The 17279-nt window shown below is 33.9% G+C and overlaps 1 protein-coding gene across 1 annotated transcript in view; it reads right to left on the minus strand.

The window, feature by feature from the left end:
- The window catches only part of LOC138325550 (uncharacterized), a 28444-nt gene extending 11611 nt beyond the window's left edge, over nucleotides 1-16833 (minus strand). Inside the window, exons 1-16 of the mRNA XM_069271298.1 lie at nucleotides 16742-16833; nucleotides 14972-15067; nucleotides 14478-14587; nucleotides 13933-14061; nucleotides 13354-13488; nucleotides 12242-12303; nucleotides 11209-11279; nucleotides 7181-7287; nucleotides 6437-6626; nucleotides 5965-6030; nucleotides 5396-5547; nucleotides 5019-5174; nucleotides 4477-4635; nucleotides 1889-1973; nucleotides 744-745; nucleotides 226-414 (exon numbers count right to left, since the gene is read on the minus strand). Of these exons, the coding sequence (XP_069127399.1) occupies nucleotides 226-414; nucleotides 744-745; nucleotides 1889-1973; nucleotides 4477-4635; nucleotides 5019-5174; nucleotides 5396-5547; nucleotides 5965-6030; nucleotides 6437-6626; nucleotides 7181-7287; nucleotides 11209-11279; nucleotides 12242-12303; nucleotides 13354-13488; nucleotides 13933-14061; nucleotides 14478-14587; nucleotides 14972-15067; nucleotides 16742-16832 (1800 nt within the window). The 5' untranslated portion in view covers nucleotide 16833. The remainder of the gene's footprint in view (nucleotides 1-225; nucleotides 415-743; nucleotides 746-1888; nucleotides 1974-4476; nucleotides 4636-5018; nucleotides 5175-5395; nucleotides 5548-5964; nucleotides 6031-6436; nucleotides 6627-7180; nucleotides 7288-11208; nucleotides 11280-12241; nucleotides 12304-13353; nucleotides 13489-13932; nucleotides 14062-14477; nucleotides 14588-14971; nucleotides 15068-16741) is intronic.
- Nucleotides 16834-17279: the final 446 nt, after the last annotated feature.

Below are 17279 nucleotides of genomic sequence, written 5' to 3' on the forward strand. Positions count from 1 at the left end.
ACAAATCCAAAATTAGGACCTAGTAGAGACTTTTACAATCAGGAATCTTTATCTGTATAGTTCTGGGATGCAGATATAAATTCACATTTAAATGCTTTAAAGTTGTCTTTTTTTTCTTTGTCATTTCTGAAAAAAAACTTTTTACATTACATGCTCAAAACTTGGATAGAAGAAATTTAACCTAATAATTCTGTACTAAGTGGACATTCCCTTTTCAGTACATACCAACAATACACCATGATAGTCGAGCCGGACATAGTTAGTGTGCTCGGATAGTTTCATATCTCCTAAACATCTACTGCTGTGAAGCCAACCAAGACCGCGGAAAGCTGTTACAGTCGGGTAACCACGGATATCGTGATGTTTACACAGGAAATGATCGACTGTACAGTTAACAAGGTACATGGAAGGTGTCTGGATTCTAACGCTTGACACCCAGTGGCGTAGCGCCCGTGCATGCTTGCATGCTCAAGCATGCAAAAAATAATCTGACTTACATTTTTGAACAGTCAGAAAAAACACAACATTTGAATACGCGTAACGCTGCAGAATATAAATTATGTATAAATACATATGATATGCCCAACTGTATGCCTAACATAACTTTGTGCACATTTGAAAGACTTGAAGATTGGCCATTCTGGAAATTTATTAGAATAGTCTATATATTTCCAGTTACCAAGTTGTTAAATATGTTTGAATTTTGTCGAAGACAATATTAGACTTAAACTAAAGAAGAAGACTTCTTCACCAAAATCCCTCAAGCAATTATGGATTTTGAATCGGGAAACACTTACGAATACCAAAATAAACAACATCGCATGAAAAGTTAGAAATATTATAAAAACATATAATTATCTTAAAAATGATAGCAAAACAACTTAAAGCAATTGCAACATGTTCTTGGCCTTAGTAACGAAAAAGTGAATTGATCAATTTTGGTTCGCTTTCCGCCCCGTTAAAACGCGTGTTAATCCGTGATTTCCGGTGTCACGAATATGAACAGATTTTTGATTTAGAAAAGAATTTTTGTTGTTGTAATTGTTAGAAATAGAACAGAATAAGTTGAAAAATAGGTCATTAATACAATATTTATTTTTTCTTATTGAGGTGGTGGAGGACTGGTCCCTTCTTACGCAATTTCCACCATTTTGACAGTGGTCTTTGACTCGCTGTCATAAACAAACCAACACGTAAACTTAAAAATTTAAAATATGTTTTATATGTTTAAAATATTCTCCATAAGTTTTTCATCAGTTAAAATAACACAAAGTTCTCCCATTACTTACTAATTTAATATTTACAGCCAAAATCCGTGTTTTTTGTTCGAGCACTTGTCACGGGAGTCTAGTATGTATACAATGTATATAGTTTTGCATGGTTATCACCTAAATATCGTGACCTCCATTTAACTATTGGTATATACGTTAAAAGTTACCAAAGAAGTAAAATGGTTACTACATTGTAACAATTTCCCGTCAGCTTCTGGGGGGCTTCGCCCCCCATACCCCCTACCGGGGCTTCGCCCCTGGACACCCCCAGGCATGCAGGCCTATCCAGACCTAGCTACGCCGATTACAACTCATCACTGGTCGCTTGATATATATGTTATTCTGATTTATAAGTGACATTTATCATTCTGATTTATCAAAGTAACTTCCCTTTGTTCATAACTCTATCAAAGGAAAGTAATTATATAACTCTGATATATCAGATGAACATTAAATGCTGTACCAAAACAGATATATTACATGTATGATGCACAGATCCAGTTATTAAAGTAACTTATCACAAATTACCTAATTTTTATTATTATGAATAGACATGTCAAGGTTTAGACTGTACATTCAGAGAAAGCCATAAGAAAAAGTAGAACAAGACCACAAACCTATGAACTTGACAGATTTCTCTAACTTTGTAAATGCTGGCATACTGTTCTTACAACTCCTGCACTCTGCCATTACAAATACCACCTGCACAGAACAATCCATAGTAATTCATATGTCAAAACATGATTAAATAACAAAATCAATTTACAGTAACAAATAAGTGGATGAGTATACAAATATACATTAGTTTCAAATATATGTGTAATAGTCTTAGAATTTAAAATACATCTGACATATAATTGACTTTGAATATAAACATCAATCAATTCCTTCATAATATTCATATCATGGATACTAAATAAGGAGTAGTGACTTAAAAAGAAAAAAAAGAAAACAAGAGATCCCAGAGGGATCTTGGCGCCCACCAAAGAAAGATCTATGTCTGACAATGGAAAGAGGGATCTTTTCCCTGCTTTTCAAACTTTTTCAAACACATGACATATAAAATTTGAGACAGATCGCTATAGTACTTTCTAAGAAATAGTGGTAACAAACTTCAACAATGAAATCTAAGATGGCGGCCGGTTGGCCATCTTGTTTACCGATCAGTCCCGAAAGGCATTATGCATCAGTCCTAAAAGGTACTATGCACAACTAGGGTACAAGGGGAACCTACACATAAAATTTGAGAAAGATCCCTTCAGTACTTTCTGAGAAATAGCGGTAACAAACTTTAACAATCAAAATCCAATATGGCCGTCGGTCGGCCATCTTGTTTACCGATCGGTCCCAATTAACAATACCGGTATGCACAACTAGGGTCCTTGGGGAACCTTCATATGAAATTTGTAAACGTAACCTTCAGTACTTTTTGAGAAATAGCGGTAACAAACTTTAACTATCAAAATCCAAGCCATCTTGTTGACCGATCGGTTCCAAAATGCAATATGCACAACTAGGGCCCTAGGGAAACCTATATATGAAATTTGAGAAAGATCCCTTCAGTACTTTTTGAGTAATAGCGGTAACAAACTTTAACTGTCAAAATCCAAGATGGCCACCTGTCGGCCATCTTGTTCACCGATCGGTCCCAAAATGTAATATGCACAACTAGGGTCCTAGGGGAACCTGTATATGAAATTTGAGAAAGATCCCTTCAGCACTTTTTGAGAAATAGCGGTAACAAACTTTAACTATCAAAATCCAAGATGGCCACCTGTCGGCCATCTTGTTGACCGATCGGTCCCAAAATGCAATATGCACAACAAGGGTCCTAGGGGAACCTACATATGAAATTTGAGAAAGATCCCTTCAGTACTTTCTGAGAAATAGCGGTAACAAACTTTAACTATCAAAATCCAAGATGGCTGCCTGTCGGCCATCTTGTTGACCGATCAGTCCCAAAATGCAATATGCACAACTAGAGTCCTAGGGAAACCTGTACATAAAATTTGAGAAAGATCCCTTCAGCACTTTTTGAGAAATAGCGGTAACAAACTTTAACTATCAAAATCCAAGATGGCCGCCTGTCGGCCATCTTGTTGACCGATCGGTCCCAAAATGCAATATGCACAACTAGGGTCCTAGGGGAACCTACATATGAAATTTGAGAAAGATCCCTTCAGTACTTTCTGAGAAATAGCGGTAACAAACTTTAACTATCAAAATCCAAGATGGCCGCCTGTCGGCCATCTTGTTGACCGATCGGTCCCAAAATGCAATATGCACAACTAGGGCCCTAGGGGAACCTATATATGAAATTTGAGAAAGATCCCTGCAGTACTTTTTGAGAAATAGCGGTAACAAACTTTAACTATCAAAATCCAAGATGGCTGCCTGTCGGCCATCTTGTTGACCGATCAGTCCCAAAATGCAATATGCACAACTAGAGTCCTAGGGAAACCTGTACATAAAATTTGAGAAAGATCCCTTCAGCACTTTTTGAGAAATAGCGGTAACAAACTTTAACTATCAAAATCCAAGATGGCCGCCTGTCGGCCATCTTGTTGACCGATCGGTCCCAAAATGCAATATGCACAACTAGAGTCCTAGGGGAACCTACATATGAAATTTGAGAAAGATCCCTTCAGCACTTTCTGAGAATTAGCGGTAACAAGAATTGTTAACGGACGGACGGACGGAAGGACGGACGGACGGACGGACCACGGACGAAAGGCGATTTGAATAGCCCACCATCTGATGATGGTGGGCTAAAAAAATTGACATCCACATTCAATATTTTTGAATTAAAAGAATATTGAATTGGTATAATTATTACATAATTCATAATGCAAAAATGATTTTTTATTTCATTTTTCTAAGCTACATATGCTACCTTTGGTTTGTTTATTTTTTACGTCCTATTAACAGCCAGGGTCATGTAAGGACGTGCCAGGTTTGTTGGTGGAGGAAAGCCGGAGTACCGGAGAAAAACCACCGGCCAACGGTCAGTACCTGGCAACTGCCCCACATGGGATTCGAACCCGCTTCCCAGAGGTGGAGGGCTTGTGGTAATATGTCGGGACATCTTAACCACTAGGCCACCGCGGCCCCACATATGCTACCAAAATAGAAAGAGAAATATAAGATAAGTGTGAAATATTATCTATGAAAAGAATCATTATAATGATATGTATTTAAAACTTACTAGAGCGACCTTGGTTACCTCCCCTGCCCACTCCCTGCCTCCCAGTAGGAGATGCTGTGGAGCGTGGGATTTCTCTATCACATCTGACCAGTACTGACCGGTCAGCAGTGGAATATTCTCTATCTTGTCCAACTTCTTGTTGATTGTCTCTGTTCCAAACTTGAAAATAAATTAAAATAGGAGATAATAAATTTCATTTTTTTTTCTAAATCTAACTTTATTGATAATCAAAATTTATTGAAACAAATATTGTAACTGGTGTTAAATTGTAATAAGACCGGCAAACCAACTACTTTCTAAGTGTAGAAAGTGAAGCCCCAGTATCATGCAAAACTACTGATCTGTGAAGGTGATTAACAAACTTGGTTACCAAAAATCTAATAAATTTTATAAAACAAAACTGAAAAATTTAAATTTAATGTTACTGGTTTTTCTTTATTTGTAAAAATCATGTCTTTGTTCAATTTATTTCAAAAATCCAAAAATATGTCTTATTAGAACTTTATCAAAAATTATGAAAAAAAATATGTTTAATACAATACCATATCATGCCAAAGTTTGACCTCTTCTTTTTCCTGCACGTTCACAATTTTCCTCTTACGTTTGACAGGCCTAGGTATTACTGGATCATTGTCCGTTAAGTTGTGATATTGTTGAGAACAGATTTTCCCAAATGGTCCCTCATACACACTGGAAACCTTCAAGTATAAATTGTCTCACATAATGTGCTGTACCAGGGGGTTTAATTACACAAAAAATGTTAAACATGTTGTATCAAGCATATTTTACCAGGACTGGGTTAAAGCATGTCACTTTGTGAGGTTGATTTTATTCAGCAGAATTTTTCCATCATGATATATGCTATATATGATGTCAGTGTTGGTTGGATCATTCTTTTAGAACAAGGATAATGTTTTACCTCTAATGCATTATGGCTCTGAAATGTAATGAAGGATACATCCTTTCCATCACTGTCTACAAATCCTACAGTCTCTCTCAGGATGTGATATAGGTTATATGGTGTAAGTCTAGGTTCTGATACTTTTATCTGCTTTATATTTCCAGAGTCATCTGAAAATACAAATTTTATACTTAGAACAAACATATCAACTAACAGTACAATAAGTTATTGAACAGTAACATTTTATTTGGAATATATCTAGGATTAGAGAGCAAAAAAATCCTTGCTTGACTGGTGGGTAAATGGATCCCCCACAAGTCACCTGGATACTTAAAGGTATGCAGGGGATTGAAACATTAGGGGAAACTATAACATTTTAATGAGAGAAAATCTCCTCAGGTTCATCTAAAATCTGTAATGAAAGGATACATATGAATGAGCTAATTAAAAAAAGAAAAATTTAAAGTTGGATATATTTTTCCATTTTGATCATCTTATTATTTTGAAAATACATGTGCAGTTGTCAAGTACAAATGGTTGAAAACTTATTGAATCTTTTAAATGTGTAAATTTACATATATACATACCTTGATGGTACAAAATAGCCATGGGGAATGACAAAGAGAATGTTTGATCCACCCATTGGGAAAATACTGAGAAAGAAGTATAAAATTCATACACAATTAATCAAGTATTAAATTAGTCAATGAACGGAATTTCAATTAAGTAGTAATACCATTCAGATATAATTATTATTAAGATTTCTCACGTTTTTTATATAGGTTAAGAATAAAAGCTTTTACAAAATGGGACTAAGAGGTAAATATTGGGACTAGCTGACAGGTAAATATAGGGACTGCCAGGTAAATATTGAAAAACCATATCAAACATGATATCATATTTGATATATTACTTTTAACAAAAGATGGTAAAACATCAAAAGATATTGTTTAATAAGGGGAGGTAATTAAGTTGTTCCCAACCATAGGGCTATTATAGAAATGTACATACTAGGATACTAGGATAATTTCCACAGAAATGAAGAAAATTGATACATACTCTTGTTAATATCGGTCCCTTCTATATTCACCAGTCCGAATCTGATGTAAACTCCCACATCTCCGAAATCCTCCACGCTGTTTCTAAGGAGACGTAGATAGTTCTGAGTATGGCTTACAAAACTTGAGTAGAACACAACCAGTGTTGGTACAAAGTTTCCACTTTGTGTCAGAACAGACTCAAATCTGGCCTAAAAACAGCAAATACAAATTTAAAACACAAATCCTTATTCACTTATAATCTATATATATGAACATGCTGTCTTTGCATATTACAAAGCGAAACAACATGAGTTTTGCACATAGAATAATGATGTCACAATGAAAACCTACCCGCAAGGGACGTAACTCTGTAATATGCAAAGAGGAAATACATGTTTTTGTATGTGTTTATCAATATCTACAACTTCAATTGCATTATGGCTAAATCAAACTAACCAGCAACATCAAAAAGGGAAAATTAAATTTGAAAAATGACAATATTTTTGCTTTCTTAATTCATTGATGTTTTTCATTTCTTTTATTTTTCAGTGGATAAAAATTTTAATATTGTAATAACTGCTTCTCATGTCTTTGTAATATGAAGTTTCTCTTTTAAAGGTATTTTTTAAAGAATGGAGTATTTATCTATTATAAGTTTTGTCGTGAGAATATTGACCCTTAGTCTTTGAGACAAAGGTCTAGCAATAGGCACAGTCGTGTAGGTGATAAACCAGTAACTATAACTAACAAATATCATACTGACCATATCATAGTGAGGGACACCAATAGTTAGGGTTAAGAGATACACTGCCAGGGCTTGTTGGTTCACGGCCACACCCGACAACACTTTGACAGTCGCCGGAGCGGTGTCTGTAGGGAAATGCCAAAACATATAAATGTAATATTACAATACCGTAAAAACTTGTGTAATTTGCGCACTTTTTCTGTGCAAAAATAAAATTTGAAGTTGGGGGTGCGCAAATTATATTGATAGAGGAGATTTAAAAATTTTACGGGGAAAAAATCTGTCCATTCTGAGGGGCTGACGATCTATGAATGTTGAGGTACCGCTCTGTGTATGGTAGCCATTTTATATGATACAAGGTATTAAAGATTGTAAAAACAATGCCTCACCTATTAAAGTGGATTATCTAAGGCTAATTAAAGTGTTAAGTTATGATCACATTGTCTTGTTTCCATTTGCCCTGAGAATTCAATGGCGACTGAGAGCATGGCTTCTACTGACAGCAAGCGATTATACCCTGTGCACCTCGTAGTATAATGGGACAGCCACAATCAGTGACTTTGGCCGGGTCAATCTAGTTTACCTGTATTTTTTTAGGGGAGAGAGGCTGTAGAGAAAGTCTGTAGAGAGTGTGTGTGTGTGTATACACAAACATACGTATACCCCAGCTGCAGGCCGTGTGCAAAAAGTCAAAACACACGTGGGATTTATAAGATGCCTAAACTGACCTATATTTAGGACTTTTAATAAGTGGTTTACAATTTTATTACTGCAGAATTAACAAGCTACAAGGTTAGTGACATATTCAACCGTATTGATAAATATAATTAGCCATTAGCTTTGCACATGAAACCTTACGTAGGGCCCAGCTGAAGGCCGTGTGCAAAAAGTCAAAACACACGTGGGATTTATAAGATGCCTAAACTGACCTATATTTAGGACTTTAATAAGTGGTTTGCAATTTTATTACTGCTTAATTAACAAGCTACAAGGTTAGTGACATATTCAACCGTATTTATAAATATTATTAGCCATCAGCTTGGATCTGGTACCGTACAGGTAGTGAGTTTACTCGCAATGTGATTGTTGCAAGCTAACTTACGTATCCGCTAGCCGATTGCTGTTGATTGTTAATGATCTCAAACACACTAATTACTTATTGTGACAATTTTAAACAAAATAGATTCAAATCTTTTTAAATGGTCCTGATTACTATTCATGTGTATATATCTCAAAGCATTGACATGGGCACGGAGTACGGCGGACCGGACCGCCGATGTTTTAGACATCTGCAAGATATTTTAGTTTCAGGTTAAGGTGGCCAATAAAAGAAAACAAACACGATGCGGTTTTAATATGTTATTTCTTCTTAATACAACACTTCTTTGTGCAAGTTGTCAAGCATTTCAGGGGAATATTTTGCATTGAAATTGTCACCTTCATACATCGATTTTGGGACTCCCTGGACATCGTTTTTTCCCAAATTTTTGATGCGCAAAATATACTGATAGTAGATTTTTTTCAGCATTTTCAGCCCTAAAAAGTACCTGCGCAAATTACACTGGTGCGCAAATTATACAAGTTTTTACGGTAAACACATTTTTAGTGCAGTCATAGAGATGAATGTTTAAAACATCTCAGTTTTCCTTTAGGATTTTTTTTTATAAATACAAATTATGGATGTTTCTTAAGAATCTTATGTGAAATTTTGTGAAGTACATGTAAATACCACAGTATTACAAGATATTATTTTATCTTCATTTGAATATTGTTGTTAAACTGTGATTAACCTATTCGTTTGTTTAGTTTTACGTCCTATTAACAGCCAGGGTCATGTAAGGGACGTGCCAGGTTTGTTGGTGGAGGAAAGCCAGAGTACCCGGAGAAAAACCACCGGCAAGCGGTCAGTACCTGGCAACTGCCCCACATGGGATTCGAACCCGCATCCCAGAGGTGGAGGGCTTGTGGTAATATGTCGGGACATCTTAACCACTCGGCCACGCGGGCCCCTACCCAATTCAAGCAGTAATTAACTTAAAGGGACAATTCAGTCTAAGAGAACATTAAAATTTGTACATATATCGGCAAAAACCCAGTTCTAATGGAAATTAAATCATTCGGTTTTACTGTGATATGCCAAAAAAAACCATGGTGGTGAAATGCGTGTAAAATGTTCAAACTCGCTCGCTGTCCGCCATTACACATTGAGGTCGAACATCTTGTATGCCGAACCCTGTCCCTTGCTCGTAGAGTAATGCAACTTTTATCTAGAACTGCTGAAATCGCTCTGACAGTAGTGTGTTTACCTTATTAAGTGAATTATCTTGCCTTAAAATCATTTTATCACCTCCTCAGTGGTTATGTAGTTCATTTGTTTAACGTGCGTGACTTTGGCTCGGGTATGAGTACAGCGTACATATTGTACCTGCTTAATCTTGTTGATCAACGATTTGTAATTACAACGGTATAAATTAAAATACTAAACACTGACGTGGAATTTGTCAATATTTTTTTGTATTATGTTTCATAAGAAATGTAGAACAATACATTTATGCCATAGTTTGCTTCTTGGTTATTTAAAAGAATTAACCTGAGTGAATTGTCTCTTTAATCAATCAGTGATTAACCTAATTAAACTGTGATTAACCTAATTAAACAGTGATCAACCTAATCAAACTGTGATTAACCTATTCAAACAGTAATTAACTTAATCAAACAGTGATTAACCTAATTAAACTGTGATTAGCCTAATCAAACAGTGATTAACCTAATCAAACAGTGATTAACCTAATCAATTAGTGATTAAGGTAATCAAACAGTGATTAACCTAATCAAACTTTGATTAACCTAGTCAAACTGTGATTAACTTAATCAAACTGTGATTAACCTATTCAAACAGTAATTAACCTAATCAAACTGTGATTAACCTAATCAAACTGTGATTAACTTAATCAAACTGTGATTAACCTATTCAAACAGTAATTAACTTAATCAAACAGTGATTAACCTAATTAAACTGTGATTAGCCTAATCAAACAGTGATTAACCTAATCAAACAGTGATTAACCTAATCAATTAGTGATTAACGTAATCAAACAGTGATTAACCTAATCAAACTTTGATTAACCTAGTCAAACTGTGATTAGCTTAATCAAACAGTGATTAACCTTATCAAACTGTGATTAACCTAATCAAACTGTGATTAACTTAATCAAACTGTGATTAACCTAATTAAACTGTGATTAACCTAATCAAACTGTGATTAACCTAATCAAACTGTGATTAACCTAATCAAACTGTGATTAACCTAATCAAACAGTGATTAACCTAATCAAACAGTGATTAACCTAATCAAACTGTGATTAACCTAATCAAACTGTGATTAACTTAATCAAACAGTGATTAACCTAATCAAACAGTGATTAACCTAATCAAACTTTGATTAACCTAGTCAAACTGTGATTAACTTAATCAAACAGTGATTAACCTAATCAAACTTTGATTAACCTAGTCAAACTGTGATTAACTTAATCAAACAGTGATTAACCTTATCAACTGTGATTAACCTAATCAAACTGTGATTAACTTAATCAAACTGTGATTAACCTAATTAAACTGTGATTAACCTAATCAAACTGTAATTAACTTAATCAAACAGTGATTAACCTAATCAAACAGTGATTAACCTAATCAAACTTTGATTAACCTAGTCAAACTGTGATTAACTTAATCAAACAGTGATTAACCTAATCAAACTTTGATTAACCTAGTCAAACTGTGATTAACTTAATCAAACAGTGATTAACCTTATCAAACTGTGATTAACCTAATCAAACTGTGATTAACTTAATCAAACTGTGATTAACCTAATTAAACTGTGATTAACCTAATCAAACTGTAATTAACTTAATCAAACAGTTATTAACCTAATCAAACTGTGATTAACCTAATCAAACAGTGATAACCTAATCACCTTTGAGCATCCGAGCCCTGCTCATCAACTCATTGTTTTATGAAAGTTATCCTACCTGGTTAATAATTCTTACCGTTAACATCATCCTTATGTAGAACTACTATAGCAGGTAATGACCTTACATTGAACTTGTTTTTGAAAGTACTGTAAAAGAAAGAAAAACAGTTGGAAGACTTATTACTAGAGCTACATTTCAAAATTTTTAGTTATTGTAGTATCATTTTCAAACTACTTTCTACAAGAAAATAAATACTTGTTTGCAAAACAAGAAATGTCCTGTCTCCATATACCAGCTAAAAATCAAGATGAAATCACATTTGATAACAGGACATTACAGAAAAAATTAATTCAAAATGTCAAAATTTATATATTCATTAAAGGCCCATTACCTTTCCAAAACGGCTTTTAATTTTTAAAATTGGATTGTAAAACGAGATCGATAATTTTGTAGAGTCGCAAAAGTTATTAACTCATCTTTAATACTACACTCATCATCATCTCTCAGAAGATTTTAATTGAAATAAATAAAATGTTAATTTTCATAACGCGGGTCGTCCTATGTTTCCCGCCGTCGTCCTAAATACCGCGTAGTAGTTGACTCTCACTACGCACAGACGGCAAAACGGCGAACTGAATCTCCACAGTTATCATTATTACCCAGGAAATCTTGCATATGTTTGGTGTTGTTAACTCATCTTAGGCCACGGATAGACATTTTCTTTTGTTATTAATGTTTTTAAGAAACCTTTAAATTTTGCTTCGGAAAGGTAGTGGGCCTTTAAGGTACTTTTCATGTGAAAAAGATTAAATGAAAACAATAATTATATTTTAGGTATTTGTTCTTTAAATCTTGAATAATCTAAATTATTCTGTGTAACCAGCTATTTTCATAGGACAAAATTTCCATGATATTGTTTTAAAACAACGAAATTAATTTCAAGTACATTTTAGAAATATTCATTCTCAAAATTTAATTTCAATGGTTTATATACAAATTTCTCAATATTTAGCTAGACCAAGTTTTTACCACCAATGCCCCACAAAATTGTGAAAATATATCCCGATAAAAACCTGCTATATGCATGTATATGTAAGGCATGACCTACTTTATGTCTGTAGCATCCTCATGGACAATGAATGCCTTGGCATTTGATAATTTTTCTTTTTCCTTAAATTGAAAAAATACATAAAAATAATATCAATTACATAGAATCATAATAAGATACTTTATGTTGAAGTATATATCCTTTTTAGGTGTATTACACCTGTAGTTTTACAATTATCAATTAATTCATAAAGAATAAAGTTCCTATAATAATGCAAGCAACAAAATTCTTTCTGAATATTGATACCTTAAAAAAAAATTGTCAAACAATTTTGTTTTGAAATTCTAAGTAACATAACCAGCGATGAAAAGCAGTATAAATATTGCTGCATATATGTTAAACAATGCATTTGTATTTACTGTACTACATCTTATAGAAATAGTTCATCATAACTGAACTATATATCAACCAGGTTCAGACCAAGTAGACATCATTCCTAACTGCAGAAAAGACTTCAAACTGCCATATAGTAACATTTTTCATAGCAAGTAAATAATTTTCCTTCATACCTACGGGTGTAATACTGACTGATCTAGGGTAATACACTCATGCCACCTGAGGCTGTATTGCATGGCCACCCATGCAATAAAGCCTCGTGACATCACGGCGTCAACAAAATTTCTATTTCCTCGGTAAAATTTTAACATTTTTTTCACAAACTTGACTGGTTTTATTATAAAAGATGCAAACAACGGAATTTGTGTTGAAAATATCACATAAATTTTCATGTACGGAAAATTGACTTTCAGTCGTGGATTTCTTTGAATTTATTTCAAAATGGCGAGATATTATAGTTATAAAATTGCAATAAAACATTGAGGTATGAAAGAAAAATACTCTTTCATAAGTAGATATGAAGGATAGGGATAGTCTAACCTCGGGATCACAAAATGTTGCAAAACCCTGGCCAAGCCTCGGGTTTTACTACATTTTGTGACCCTCGGGTAGAATATCCCTATCCTTCATATCCACGTTTGAAAGAGTCTTATAATCTCCCCTTAACAGTATAAACAAACAGCTATCATGAAGCATAAACTACAACAGAAATTAATAAAGCAATTAAACAATATTTCATTCTTAGATATAAGATATCATTAGAAATGAAATCATACCTGGAAGGTGATGTCCTCTATTTTAGCGTGCTGGGCAGTGTCAGGGAAGGCTATGAGCACTGTGTTAAAATACTCTTGTGCAGACTCCACGGCAAACACAGTTGCATCTTCAAGGTATTTAGCTTGCGTCATAACCTTAAAAATTAGAGTAAATATTGCTGATGAATTTTTCTACATACATATTTAATATTAGATAAAATCTTTTGATAAATGTCTTGAGAGCTACAATATTGCAGCTACATTGTACATAAGTATATTTCTACATTTGTAGAACAAATCTTCACAGAAACCTAACATCACCACTTTTCAATTTTTAGTTGATTAATCGTAATCACATCTAATAAGCATTTGTCATTATCATGGCGAAATAGTCAAGATGTACCTTCTAATACTATCTAGCCCCATGCCTTTGTGCACAGGTTTTCGAACTCCTGTGAGACAATTTAAAACTAAATACTGATTAAGTTCTTGGTTTTTCTCCCGTTACTTTGACTTTTTTTTATTCTTCAAAAATTTGATCAATTTTCATAGAATGTTGAAAAGTTTAAACAAATTAATTTCTGTGTTATTTTTTCATACCAGTTTTTCCAGCCATTTGGAGACAACCTTTGTGGAGTGTTTACCACTGAACTCCTGATAAGTGTGTTTTCCTGTGTAACATCTCAGTGTGGGGAAGGATTGGGGTCTTCGTACTGGAGGGAGGGTTATCTGCAAAGTGATTAGTGATTTAAAGAAATAAAGTTTCTGATAAATTCCTCTACATTCTTAAACAGTATACCACTAATAAGAGATTATGTTTCTTGTTGATCTACTGAAAAAAGTAAGAAAATATTTTGTTTTACTATATTTAGGATATCTTTCTTTTCATAATTAAAGGTTTGTTTTGAGATACCAAAACAATGATCACACCTTCCAGTGAGTAACATCATATTTTAATGTGATTTTTATGTTGGCTCTTTTAGTTATTATACCCACATTATTTATGTATCTCAAAAGTACTGTATTATTGCTAATTTATTCTTTTTGTTAGTATAGCTATTCAAGACTTATAATTGTGACAATCTAGAAATATCTATTAAAAAATACATATCTATCACTGGTATCAACCTAAATAATTGTTTAACCTTTTCAAATGAAAATGATCCAAACTGCCACTTTTTGAACTTGTTTCTTTCTCCAGTTCGTTGCTTATTGACCAAGTTATAGACAATGTCCTCTAGACGTGTATCTTCATCTTTAATAAACAAAAAAATGAAGTGATGGATTATCTATTTTAATTACATTTGTATACCTATACACAATAATTACATCCTAACACAAAAAGTATGAAACATTTTCATTTTCAATATTATCATAAATTCCAATTTGAAAAGAGTCAATGGAATTTTCATTCATTGGAAACTCCTCACATAAGTTTTTTTTTCTGATTTAATGAAACATGAAAATGAAACATGAAACAACTTCTTAATCTATATATATTATAGCTTAATTATTAAAACATTTTTTTTTAAATCATTCCATGTATACTTTGGTTGTTGTATTTTACCTATTTTCCTGAACAGTATACATAGAGGATGATGTCTTGACAAGTCAATTTTCTCCTTCAGTGCTATTTTACCTATTTTCCTGAACAGTATACATAGAGGATGATGTCTTGACAAGTCAATTTTCTCCTTCAGTGCACTCAGCTCAAAAACTTTTAATCTGCTGGATTCTACGGGAAAATGAAAAAAAGAAATGAAAAATATTAATAACCCATTGTATAGCTACTAGAAGTCTATTTTGTTTTTATATTTCCAATTTCATGAGTCAACAATGATGACAAATTAGTGATGTATAATCGGTTGAAAACTGTAATCGATCATCGGTTGAAATCGGTTTGTGCTTCCGATGCAACTTTTCCGACTATAATCGGTTCTGAACTATTTCTTTTTTGTGCATACTTTTTTACTGGAAATTACTAATTATGCTGGTGAACTTGGTGTTGCACATGTATATATACATAGATGTCTAATAAATTGATATATCAATATTGCACATGTAGTTATTTACTGCTTTCCATTACCCATTGGTTCTTAATTATGTATAGTCACCCTCTGGCTTTTGTAACATAACATGAAAGCATGGTGAGTGTTGTGATGCATGTTCATTTACCAGGTACTTTTAGCATTAAATAACCTTGGGGTTCCAACTAGTGTAGAGAGTTGTCACAAATCCTCAAGTAAGTGAAGTAACACAAATACAATCAGTTGTAAAGTTCAGTTTAATTTATTAACAATCTAATAGCAATAGGCATCACTTGCCATCAAAATAAACTTGGTGAAAACAACAAATAACAGAAACAAACAAACTTAGCAAAAGAAAAAAAGAAAAAATAAGGAAAAATGCCAGACTTCGAACTTTATCCGATTAATCGGTTACGGGAAACCAGAACCGATCATCGACATCGGAAGGCTCTAACAAGTCGTCAATCGATTATATCCGATGATCGACCCACCACTATGACAAATACTGACAATGTATGGTGATACACATCCTCAATACCCCAGGGGTTACTGTCACAGTCTTTATATCCATCGTAAACTATGTCATCGCAAAACTGAAGGCTCTGTGTGTGTCAACAGATGATATGTATGCTCTCTGTAAATCTGCAAAGACCTGTGATCGGTACATGCAAGTATTTATCTCTTGAAATGCCTTCAGTTTTGCTATGACAAAATAGTCAAGGGGAGGATCACCCCAACAATGTTAGAGAGATATAACATAACGTGATCCTTTTGAAACATTACGTCGACAACAGTCAGCAAAATAGACCTAAAGTCCAATAAGAAACTAGCTGACCAGTCGACTCTCATGTTATGGGAGTAGGGGTGGATATAACGATCGACCATGATACATGTAGTATATAAACACTGGAATATTGGGGATGGTTATGTGATACATAATGGGAATCTGCACAATGGTGCTCATTAGAAATGCTCTCTCTTCTTTTCAATTCTGTTTATTTCAATATGATTACGTCAAGCATGTCATAAATGCATTTCTTTAATTAAGTTAGATTTAAGGTCTACTGTAGGCTACTGTGTACTGAATAGAACTTCGTGTTCAAGCATGTTTAAAATTACAGTGACAAATGACAGGCAAAATATAGAAACCGTATAAACATGCAGACATTGATCATAGGTAGAATATTGAAAGTAAATAAAACATGTACTCATAAGCAACATGACATTTTGGATGATTGACCATCATTCAAAATACAAACAATGAACACATGAGAAAATTAGTAAGTGGCTAAAGTCTGAGTGGTTAAACAAACATTATACATTCATTCAAAAGTATCTTAATGCTATTCAACAACTATAAAAGGATCTTATGTATGACTTACCAAAACACGTTATACAGGGAATACATGTCAATGATGTAAAGACATAAAGAAAAAATAAGCTGCCTAAAAAGCGTCCATCACAACCCGCCATCTTGAAACGTCAGGGCAGGTAACTCGAGCTAGACTTAGATTTAGCAAGGGAGATAACGCCGTCATACTGTGTCATCGCTTGGGAAAATGTGCTAAGGAAATCTGGTATTTTTGGAGCTTTAGTTTATAGATACAACTGATTTGAAATTATGATTATTTTTTTGTTTCAGAACTGTATAGTACAAAATGAAGCTGATGGCAATGGATATATTTTACTGTAATTAGTACAAATAAATGTAATGTTACCTACTGTACACATGTACAGTACAGTACATTCCAGGGGTTCCCCTGGACTAACTCATAGTGATAATGAAGGCAGATGAGCGGAAAACATTTGACCAATCACAGGAAAGCAAAGATTTCCATTGAAGACTACGTACACAGAGATCTAGAGCGAGGCCCGCCTAACATCAAAGCTACACGTGTACGGCTCAAGTAATGTAGACCA

The sequence above is a fragment of the Argopecten irradians genome, chromosome 6 (genome assembly GCF_041381155.1).
Source record: "Argopecten irradians isolate NY chromosome 6, Ai_NY, whole genome shotgun sequence".
In the NCBI taxonomy this organism is placed as follows: Eukaryota; Metazoa; Mollusca; class Bivalvia; order Pectinida; family Pectinidae; genus Argopecten; species Argopecten irradians.